Below are 12,132 nucleotides of genomic sequence, written 5' to 3' on the forward strand. Positions count from 1 at the left end.
TTAGGATTATATAACTTCTGTTACATTGTTATCCTTTTAAATCTTAGAAAACTGTAAATGCATGAACATGTGTAAGAACTCTTATTATGCCTAAAGGAAAAATATATTCCACAAATGGCGTGACCTCATGAATCCTACTTGGCAACGTAGTTTTGCTATAAACACCATCATGGGAAAAGTCTTGCAGGCCAACATTTCCCCTCATACAAAGCAATTATACGGCACATGATAATTCTATCTCACGACTCTATCTATAAAAAGACGTGTAAAAAAGGAAAAAACGGTTCTAGTCTAATGAAAAGCAGACAACATGGAGCTGCAATATCATATAAAAGCTTCTGTCATGCATGGTATGAACAAATCTATGGAAATGGTTTACTAGTTAAGGAGCATGCTGTGCATTACCTATTATATCCTTCAGAGGCTCCAAACTGGGGAGAGATTCCTCTGTTGCTAAGTCTGGAGCTTCAGTTGAGAAACCATTTGATTCTTGTACAAGGACTACGAGCAATTATGTAGTAGAAATATATGGGAAAAATGTAAAGGTTTAATAAACTTATACAAGAATTGAAGCAAAAGATGAATGTATTTTCTACTGCGCTCTGAACACTGAACATTAATAACGTACCATATACAACTGCAGAACTGTCTACATAGCACATCATTAGATCTATGTAGTTTCAATCTGTTAAGATTTAGACCTGATTCAATACAAGGAAATTCTCACTTGGCCTGTTCTCTTTTAGAATACCTAATTAAGCGTCATACACACATACAAGGTAAGTCACTTGGCAGGGATTGGGACACAATTCCTCAAGCAACAGTGCAAGGGTGATGCTGTACAGATGGGTTGCTAGTCTCCAGGCTAGTGATGCATTCTGTTACTATTCAAGGTAGTAAGGGGAGGAGGGCCAACAATGTGGCATATGAGGGTTTTCATGCAGCGGACAGAGCGAATGAGAAGTACAATGCTCTTAGCCAGTGCTCAATCAAATCAATCTGCTGAGCTGATAGCTGACCAAGGCGATGGGGGCCACTGTACTCATGCTAGATTTTCAGCAGAGGCAGTAGTTATCGGCTGCCTCTGCTGAGCTTCATTTAGCGTGCGCACGAGGATTTTTATTTCTTATTTCTTTATTTTCCATTATATTTTTTGATATTCAAGGTGAAAGTTATTTTTACTGAATCTAATTGTTAGAACACTTGTTATGAGAAATATATGAAAGTGGCCAGACCGCTGCTGACCTCTTCCTAAAAAAGACTGGAGTGTTAATTACCTGCTTTTTTTTATCACTTACTGGGAACATTTAAAGATGCTCTTTAGCTGTATATTTTGTAGATGATGTATGATGTAAGCCAGAGGATTAGCATAATTGACTGGCATTTTCAGAAGGAGGTTAGCAATGTCGAGACTCATGAGGCCTGATTCATGTAGGCAGCACGGTGGCGTGGTGGTTAGCTCTCTTGCCTTGCAGCGCTGAGTCCCTGGTTCGAATCCCAGCCAGGGCACTATCTGCAAAGAGTTTGTATGTTCTCTCCGTGTCTGCGTGGGTTTCCTCCGGGCACTCCGGTTTCCTCCCACATTCCAAAAACATACAGATAAGTTAATTGGCTCCCCCTAAAATTGGCCCTAGACTACAGTACTTACACTACATAATATAGACATATGGCAATGGTAGGGATTAGATTGTGAGCTCCTTTGAGGGACAGTTAGTGACAAGATATATATATATATGTATATACACTGTACAGCGCTGCGTAATATGTCGGCGCTATATAAATACTAAATAATAATAATAATAATAATGTAGCCAAGGTAAAACTGTGCAGGCAATATTACTGGTACTAATGGCAGCAAAATACTGTGCGTTGTGCAGTTAGTGTGACCCACAGCACACGGGTCATGAAAGCATTGCTATGTTAATGTGCTTTATGTTACTTGTGTGATGCTCATTACCATATCAATGTTCACTTTGCCTATGTACAGCGGGTTGCGCAATGCATGTTACTTTGCTGCCTTTAACACCGTTAATATTGCCATGTGCTGCCTGTGCATGGTAGTTTTACCAGAGCTACATAAGGCACATCAGGCACAATGTCTCTCATGATAGGTGCACTGTAAACAAAGTGAGCTAGCTCTGCCAATAGGAACTCTTTTCCAATATTCATGGCTGCTTAAAGGAAACAAAAAAGTATATATTTTTTCAGCTCAATGAAACAGAACTGCTAAATGCATTGCATTTCAGCCACCAGATGATATAAAGACTTATACAAATGTCCTTTCACATACCTTCCTCTTATGCAGGGGTCTCAAACTCAATTTACCCGGGGGCCGCAGGAGGCAAAGTCAGGATGAGGCTGGGCCGCATAAGGGAGTTCACGTGTCCCTGCCGCAAAACGAGGGCTGCAGAGCCCCCAAATCGCCCCGGGGGGCAATCCGCCGGCATTTCCTGGAAGGGGCAGAGCTTTCAGCTTCAGCTGACCCCACATAATTAAAAAAAAAAAAATTCCCACACTCTAAACATAAATTTTTTTGGGGGGAAAATAGGAAAAAATGCCAGGAATCTTCATACAGCCATATTGCGGCTGTATAGCGATCCCTGGCCAAAGCGCTGCGGCTGCGTATGGACCCCCTGGAAACCCTGTCAGGAAATGTATTGCTCTTTCTTTTGATACATGTAAAATTACACTACCGTTAGGCTTGCTACTAAAAGTGACATTTACCGCATTAAAAAGTATACTATTTTCCTTCGAAACTTTAAAATCGATTTTCTCAAAAACTATAAGGTCTTTTTGAAAAATTGTTTTTTCCTCTTATTCCTAATGATCTCCTTAACATATCCTGCAAATTTAGGGTTTCTAGTATTTATGGTGGATTTGCTATTAACCATTAAAGTCGGCGGGTTTTTAAATGTGTATTTTTTTCCTTTGCAACTTTAAAATCGATTTTCTCAAAAACTATAAGGCCGATTTGAAATTTTTTTTTTCCTCTTGTAGCCACTGGGGGCCCCTACAAGCTCTGGGGCCCTTGGGCCACAAAATATTGTATCGAGGGCCGCAAATGGCCCGCGGGCCGCGAGTTTGAGACCCCTGCTCTTATGCAATGTGCAACTATATGAACCTGAACCCTGGTTTATACTAACATGGAAATATTTATATAACAAGAAAACTAAACCTTAAAATTATTACCCAAGGGAGGAGAATGGTCGCCGATGGCAGGAGATTCAGTTGCAATATTAGCTACTTGAATGTAAGGATGAGTTACTGTGGGTACAAAATGAGAACCAACAAATTCTAATGAAGATATTGTATTAATACTGTAATGCAAGCAAGCTGCTCTGACCACATGCAGATTACTACTATTAGTGACTTAGGGAGGATCATACTAAAAGAGGAATAGAAGAAAGAGCTGTAAAAGAAGTCGGTGTTCACTTCAAGCATCCAGTCATGTACAGGGATGGTAAAACAAAAGTGGGTCTTATCTTTCTATGACTAGACAATTGAAGTGAACATGTTCATGTAATTGCATTTAAATGTCCTCTTTTTATTAATCATCATTCCTCTGATGAAACTCACTAACCTAATTTGTTATATTTTCTGGCTTAAATTAGTTGCATATATCCCATTGCTAAAATGCATATATATGCATATATCACATTGCTAAAATGTCAGCCCTCAGACTTTTTCTGATGTTTAGGTTGTTAACACAGAGTCAGATCTGTGTTAACAACCTAAACATCAGAAAAAGTTAAACAATCGTACTACTACAGAAATGGGTTCTTCAATATATTAGTGTACATAATAAACCATTCTGACATAAAGATTTTAGTTTAAGTTGTTTGTTGACACCTCTGAAGTATGTTCCTCTACCTCACCTCTATGCTGCTTTTCTTTCTCTGACAGAAACTGGTATCCAAACACTCAACCTTCGGAAACTCATAACCACTTTGCCTCACTTGTATCCTTCAGGTCTTTGGACAAGAATAGAGGGCAGTGGCTCTGCCGGTAAAATTCATTTTTTGCTTAGCCATCAAATTGTTTTGAGGAGAAGGACATGGCAGTGATATCTGTCAGGGGTTGCTGACTAGGATACCAAGGGACTGCTATCAGGAGTGGCCTTGGAGTGAGGAACAGATGCACCATTCTGTAGTTCTTCTGTCAGGGGTGGTGAATACATCTTCATTTAGCAGGCACATTTTAGAAATCAACACAAGAGAAGGATGACTTGAGCTCAATCAGCTGCATATGATTCTTCTTCTATTATAAGTACATAATAGAAACCAGCATGGCGTTTTGGGCCGACGCCCTTTATCTGGCACTTGAAGAAGGGCATTGGCTCAAAACGTCATGCTGGTTTGCACTGTGTAGTCCTCATAACAAAGGAAGAAGAAAAAATTGCAGTTGGTTGAACTTGAATCTTTCTTTGCTTGTATCTATGTATAGAGGTGGGGGACTAACCTGACTCGGTGCTCCCGCACTACATATATACCACTATAATAACCTTCAGAACATTGCTGTTCTTTGACATTTTACATATTGCCTGGATTTCCAATTTAAATTGGACTACTGCTCATGTTTTGTTTTGGATAGACCAGAAAGTGGGGAAGTGGGTAGTGATTTTTCTACTTTCTCTGTCCTTTTGTAGGAGACTCCATTACTTGCAGATCTGATGTCTGGTCATAAATCATACAGGAGCTCCTCGAATGTCAAGGATTCAAGATGGTAAGACAAAATTTGTAGTCTCTGCCTCAATATTACTGTCTCGTTCCAAAGGTTGTTTTCTTTAAAACAGAGACATATAGATGAGAATAAGTCTGTTTCATTATCATTAATAATAATAAGCATGCAAGGTCAAAGGCAAGCTCTTAGGAAAAAAGAACTGTATGAATGCAGAATATGATTTACAAGCATCACATTTTTGTTCATGCAACACTACAAAGCAAAAAAATCTCAGATGAGAGATCTTATAAATCGTTGAGTGTGTATGTGGTTGGATACAAGCTAACAATACGGGCTTTCTTGAGTTTTTCCATGCCAATTAGAATGAAAAAGGAACAAACTAGCACAGTGAAAAGCAAATCTGTAAAGACATATTCCATTGTTAAGAGAAAGGTTTTTTTTGCTTGAAACAATGGAATTATTGTCGAAATAAAGAAATCCCAGCTTGATTTGATTGGGGCTACAATGGAATGCTATATTATTGTTACATTGACGCATTGGTTTTATTTTTACAGTGTGGTTAGATATGGTGCATTTAATATGTCTTTGCAACTAATCTTACTTAATAGGTTTGTACAGCTAATAGTAAGCACTTTGAGCCAATGTCAATTTTATAGGAAATATTGTTTACTAAACATGCCAGACCTCGTATTTTAAGGACAAAAAATACTTAACATTTACCATAAAGCAAAATGCTTTCTAATATTTTAAAGTTACTGAAAAAAAAATAGACACCTGTTGCGATCGTAAAACTCCAGAGGTACCTCTAGTTAATGACATGTCAGCTCTTGATTTATTAGTCACTTCACTTTGTATAATCAAATCCACACTGACACACTGGGATGGGTTCACTCAAGGAGTATTATAGTTGCTGCAGAAATATGTTGATTATAAATACTCAGATTTTGCTAAATGGGATATATGGCCTTGTAATTGTGCATAAAGTTAAAATAAAAATCCTTTGTGGAGACCAATACAACCACAAATGATTTATCTAGAATGACTCATCAGTCTCTTGGTTTTAAATAACTTTTTACGTTTTTACAGCAACTTCTGAACTGATATTTTCCATGGACAGTTTGGGACTCCCCCTGTTGGCTGTATATTGAACATTTAAAATATTGATAGATAATATTTTATGTTCACCAATTGTGGTTAAAGAATAAAAATAAGCCAATTTAAAGTACTGAACATAAGGAGTTGAGGATATTTTAAAATGGATATACATTGTCTTTAAAGCATAACTGCAACTATTTATAGCTGGAAGCAAGACAGTATTATACTAAAAAAAATAAAGACTTTACTGTACAATAAATTAAAAAAAACTCTGAATGGATGTTTGAAATGAAAGCGAGTTTCGTGCAGCAGCATAAAAAATACCCAATAGCTTGTCCCTGGCACAAATAAATCCCAGACATCAAAGAAGCCTATGGGTAAAGATCTGTGAGAACAGGTATTCATAGTTTGACTTTTACAATCTTCATTTTAAATTACAGTTTTCAAATGATGATTGATATGTATAGAAACTATTGATCTGTACAAACCAATGCGGCAAAAAGTGCAAAATATTCTATTTGCTGATTGAGATATGGATATGTATGTGATATATATGTGATATATATATATATATATATATATATATATATATATATATATATATATATATATATATATATATACCCTGGAAATAGATTCAAGACAATATGTACAGATTATTATTATTATTTTTTTTGCAACAAAGTAAAAACAGAGGGGATGTTAGAGGACAGATGGTGCACAATCTCAATCACTTTTGTACCCATTCCCTTGTATATGGATAGTTCTTCTGGATGGTACAGCTGCAAATATAAGTCTTTACACAGCGTCTTTTACAAAAACAAACGGACTGAAAATCTGTTGATTTTGAAAGAATGTGAAAACATGAGCAATCAAAATGCTATTGCTTTTAATTGTGTGCCATAACGGATGAAATGGATAACTTGAAGCCCAAAGCAATGGTAAAATTGCTAGAAAAAAAAAAGGACAGTGTTTCCACATGCAGCGCCAACAGCCGGTGAAATAGTTGGCTGGAGGATGATTTCTAAATGAACAAAAGAAAGAAGTCATGAGGAGATGAAGAGGACACATTTTTGTGTAATGCAAAAGATGAAGAAATGAAACAGTTCAGCCATGGTTTCCTAGAAAGACAAGCTAAATGTTATGTATATGGCATTGAGACAAGGAATATAGAAGCAATGTTACCCATGGTAGCTCGAACCCATTCTAGGGTACCAGTTGACGAATCAGGAGTGAAAGATTCCACAATAGGTTGGCTTGTTACTGATACAGAAAATGTAAAATTTGTTATACCAGCACACTGATAATAATTAGGCCATCACATTAATAAAGAAGTGCAAAGCAGTGAACACATGTACTAAAACAGTATGTACATCATATGCAGTACTAACATCAAACATCCACTGTAGTTCAGGGGAATGCCAATTGAATGTAGACAGCACAAACCTCTGCCTTTTCAGCAATTCACTGAAAGGTTTAAGTCTACCTTTCTCATGACTAAACATCAGCATATACGATGAACATTCTTCATCTTTATCACAACGGCAATAATGAAGACCTTTAGTCAGTGCTGTAGTTTAAATCTAATAGGTCCCCCAGGTTTGTGGGAAAGGTCCTCCTCACTCCTCTTCAGTGCAACCATGCCGTGCTGCCTATCACCTTGCGACTTCTGTCTTTTCAGGTCAGTTGTATTAAAGAGATGTGAGGAGAACTTGTCCCTCCACTGAAACAAGGTAAAGTATGACCTGCACTGCTATTAGACTGCACCACAGGAGCAGGCCCTCTTAGCCCCATGCACCCCCAGCAATGGCAGGTGTTATATTGTTATGCCCTGCCTCTAGCCCTAATGGATTCCTATGTTCTCTTCTGCTGTGAACAAATCAAGGGAACTAAAGTTGAAATTCAGCAAAGCAAAATGATGTAAACTTTCATAAACTTTCAAAGCTTTCATTTTTCTTTAAAGGAGAATTGTAAGTCCCCCCCCCCCCCAAAAAAAAAGCGTTCAACTTACCTGTGCCAGGACAAAATGATCCTCCAGTCCCCCGACGTGGCTCACTTCCTTTTTTTGTGACTTTAAAGGGAACCTAAACTGAGGGATATGAATGTTTCCTTTTAAACAATACCAGTTGCCTTGCAGTCCTGCTGATCCCTGTGGCTGCAGCAGTGGCTGAATCACAAACTTAAAACAAGCATGCGTTTAATCCAGTCTGACTTCAGTCAGAGCACCTGATCTGCATGCTTGTTAAGGGGCTGTGACTAAAAGTATTAGAGACACAGGATCAGCAGGAGAGTCAGGCAACTGGTATTATTTTAAAAGGAAAAATCCATATCCTTCTCAGTTTAGGTTCCCTTTAATGTTGCGGGCCACTGTGCTGGCGCACTGGCCTGGGATGCGCAGCCCGGACCAGTGCGCCAGCACGACCCTGCACAGGCATTTGTGTGTGTGTGTGTGGGGGGGGGGGGGGGGAGAGGCGGTAAAAGGCCCAGGTAAGTTAAACTTTGGGGGGGGGGGGCTTACAGTTCTCCTTTAAGCATCCAATCATCTGTGGTGCTAAAAATGATAGGACTTATCAGTTATCCAACTAACCGCCAACATTTGAAGAATGCTGACTATTATTTATGCTGAATAAATGAAAGAAAACTTATTGGCCTCCTAGCATGTGTAATTCTATTCAACAATAAAATACACAAAATGTACATGTAAGCAGCATTAAAACAGTTTTATGGGATAACAAATAAGAGTGTTATCAATCATACAAAATGATTCATGGACCTCTTAATTTTTAAAGAAAGAAATATCAGTTAAGCAGAATACGTGGTAAAATTTTAAAGCAGAATCATATACTGCACATACTAACATACATTCTTAACTCTGTGAAATGGAAAACATTTACTTTTTCTGTAGGACTATGTGATGAAAAAGAAAAAAACAAGCACATTGGATGATGAAAATGAAGAAATAAATGGTAAAACAATGCATTTTTACTATTTCAAGAAAATATATATGTTTTGTTAGCTTATAATTACAATTCAAAGACTTTGTTTCAGTACTTAATGAATGGCTGAGGAAAAGTAAAGTGAATCATTTATTATCAATTATTAAGCAAATATGACTCTAATAATCTTGTATGCTTGCATGCTATGAATGTTTACCATCCCAAGGCTGTGTCCAAAAAGACTCCATCATGCAATACTGTACAGATAGCCATCATACACATTCTACCCTCCTTAGATAACTGTTAACATCCCACCCATCAGCAGCCACGTATCCCTGTAACAATCTCATTTGACAGGGGTCCTCCTTTAACCATGCAGGAATGTAACTCCTTGTTATTGTCTTGATTCTGCAGTCTGTAGAAATACCATACCATTGCTACTGATTCTACTAATTGAGGTGATTTGAACACTATAATGTGCACATGAACATGATCTAGTAGCCAAAAAGGCATAATGGGCTTGATACAATTGTAGCTGTTAATCTGCTTTAGTGTTAGGAAGCTTTTTTCAAGTGTATTAATTGGCAATTTATATTGTTTTTGGCGAGCTTTCCTCAGCACCTTGCATCATTTACGGCTCCACTATCTCTGTATGAGTTTTGGGTTTTTTGAATGCTTTTTGTCATTTTACTAAAAAGAAAAAATCAGTATGCCCCCAAAACCTTTTTCATACCCAATATGTCCCCATACAGGCTACCTCTGACTTTGCCCCACGTCACTGAGCAAGAGCTGGGGATGAGCCCCTTGTCCTTGACATGGACAAATTAGATTTTCAATAGGGAGGAAACATTTCTATCCCCACTACCCTTTGAGAATTCCCCCAAATCATGGATCAGCTGGTATTTTACAGGTGGTAAAACCCCACTTTTGCTTGCTCAGCTATGAATGACACAATGGGCCATTCACAGCTGACTCATTAGTTCTATCACATGGGTAGAGCAGGTGAACAGTTTAGCACGAATCTGATTTTCAGGTGATACGTATTACCTTCACAATTATCACACAAACACATATCTGCACATGCTTAAGAATTACTAGCCTTCACCAAATTGATCATTGGAATTACACTGACCCTTCCCTTTTAGGGTGCAGTGTTTAAGAAGTTTCTCTCTCGGCCACCTTCAATTTTACTACTGTCATTTGACGGCAGAGCAGTACAGATTTAGAGTAAACATAATTGCTTGATTTAGCATATGTTTTCAGATTTGGAAAATTCCCCATATCTTTATTTACACAAACTTAGCATTCGACCTTAGCACTCAAGCGTCAGTGCTCCCAGGTGCAATATTAGCAAATTGTTGAGAATAATGAGTAGCATTCAAAGCTCCACTCACATACCTAATGAACCTTACAAGTGTTGTCATACTATGTCTGCAGCTATGGAGCCACTGCTCTTTCTATACTCATTGAGAAATAGCACATAGGCTTCAAGCATGTAGCTGTGTATTGTGGTGGTTGAGAAGAGCAGGTATGTTACACACTGACAGTGGCAATCATACTTTGAGTGACAAGAGGCCAGCCAAGGGAAGGGTGGCGTTTATACCAATGAGTAGAAGTTAAAGGAGGATGCATGTCATTTTTCTAAGAACTACCCATTTGTGCCAACTAGGCTCTGTTAAATAACTCTAATTTCTGACTCAAAATTGTGAAAAGCATTACCTGGTTTTGGATCTTCTATAGTGTTTTTTTCTGAAGATTTAGGTATTTCTGGGGAGTCAGTAACTTTGGAAACTAAAAGAAAGAATAATCTTAAATTAATATAAAATTCCATGAACGTGTACTGTGGGCAAAGCAGTCCTTGGACGCAGGAATATTTTCTACAAAAGTGTCTGACAAACTCATAAATAATTGTTATGCCAAATGATACAGCTAAGAGTTGAAAAGAAACAACGACACATAAAACAGAATAGTCCAGTGGGAGCAATGTTTTCTTGATTCTGCCAATTCCTCTGGAAAAAAAGTCAACACAAAGATTTGAATCTCATCACCAATTCAAAGAAAAAAAAATCTGCAAACTAATGATAACAATATGTGTTTTATTGCATTATTGACAGCACAGTTATTTCAGTCATTTTAGCTTTAGGACGCATTCACAGTGGGACGTTGCGGTTTAATGCAATGTTAAAGTCGCAAGTGTCTGCGTTGACAGGTAACGCACTTCAAGGACCATAACACAACATTTTTCAACGCGACTAACGGCGCACTGTGAATGGCCCATAGGATTAGCATTGCAGTGCTGTAAAGCTGCATTGCAAGACTTTATAACGCAGCTCCGCAACGTGGCACTGTGAATGTGACCTTAAAGTCGACCTGTAGTGAGAAGGATGTGCAGGCTGCCATATTTATTTTCTTATAAATACTGACAATTGCCAAGGATACAGTTGGAAACACACTTTGGGCCCGATCCAATTCACTTTTTCTTCTAGATTTTTTCCTAGAATATAATTTTTCATCTTCTATTTAAAATAAGTTTTCAGCACTCTGCCATTGAAAAAGTAGCAAAACGTAGGTGAAATAGTATTGTAAACATTATTCAGTCAGCCTCAAAACTCATTCTGTATATCCAAGTTGTAACCATCCTATTTTGTAGGGAGTTCTAATCCTCTCTTGCACCTCAATCACACAGATCTGCTGTCTCCAGCCCCCGGATATACGTATCTGACAGGTCCAGCTTCCCAATCCTTGGCTGTATACCTCCACATTTGTAGGTCACATAACTAAGCAGCTCCAGTTACTGGCTGGATGCGGTTTGGCTAAGTTAGTAGTGACACTGGGCTGGAGACTTTAAATCCCTTAGAAAATAACATCAGGGAGCAGCTGGCTACTTTCCATCATACAACAAGATGCTCCAATGTGTTTCAAAGCAAACAGTGTTCTTCCTCAGGGACTTGACAATTGCCTGCCAGTCCTACACATCTTTTTGGGTTCAGCAGTGTTTGATTCACATACCTGAAACAAGCATACTGTATGATTGGTGTAGTCATCAGACTTTTGTCAAAGCACTACATTTGTATATTCCATCTGTGTCTGTGTCTTAACCACTTAAGGACCAGGGGATTTTTGTTTGATTTGTGCTGCGGGGGCTCTCCAGCCCGCAGCACAGATCGTTATTTAGGCAGGGCGATCAGACTTCCCCCCTTTTTTCCCCACTAGGGGGATGTCCTGCTGGGGCGGTCTGATTACCGCCGCTCTGTGTGGCCGAGCGGGGGGGGGGGGGGCTGCTCCTCAAAGCCCCCCTCCGCAGCGATGTTCCTCCCTCCCTACCTCTTGCACTGGCTGTGGGAGGCACAGGATGGAGGTCCGTCCTGTACCGCCTCTAATAGGCTTTAGCCTATCAGACGGCGGCGATCCCCGGCCAGTC

The 12,132-nt window shown here is 38.8% G+C and overlaps 1 protein-coding gene across 34 annotated transcripts in view; it reads right to left on the reverse strand.

Moving 5' to 3' along the window:
- The window catches only part of ABI3BP (ABI family member 3 binding protein), a 500,595-nt gene that overhangs the window by 232,531 nt on the left and 255,932 nt on the right, over window positions 1-12,132 (reverse strand). For 29 of the 34 annotated variants that reach the window (XM_068268430.1, XM_068268411.1, XM_068268398.1 and 26 more), the window contains exons 10-13: window positions 10,431-10,502; window positions 6,961-7,038; window positions 3,190-3,264; window positions 406-501 (exon numbers count right to left, since the gene is read on the reverse strand). In XM_068268430.1, coding sequence (XP_068124531.1) covers window positions 406-501; window positions 3,190-3,264; window positions 6,961-7,038; window positions 10,431-10,502 — 321 coding nt within the window. The remainder of the gene's footprint in view (window positions 1-405; window positions 502-3,189; window positions 3,265-6,960; window positions 7,039-10,430; window positions 10,503-12,132) is intronic. The other 5 variants (XM_068268431.1, XM_068268429.1, XM_068268426.1 and 2 more) reach the window with 3 other exon arrangements.

The sequence above is a fragment of the Hyperolius riggenbachi genome, chromosome 2 (assembly GCF_040937935.1).
Source record: "Hyperolius riggenbachi isolate aHypRig1 chromosome 2, aHypRig1.pri, whole genome shotgun sequence".
In the NCBI taxonomy this organism is placed as follows: Eukaryota; Metazoa; Chordata; class Amphibia; order Anura; family Hyperoliidae; genus Hyperolius; species Hyperolius riggenbachi.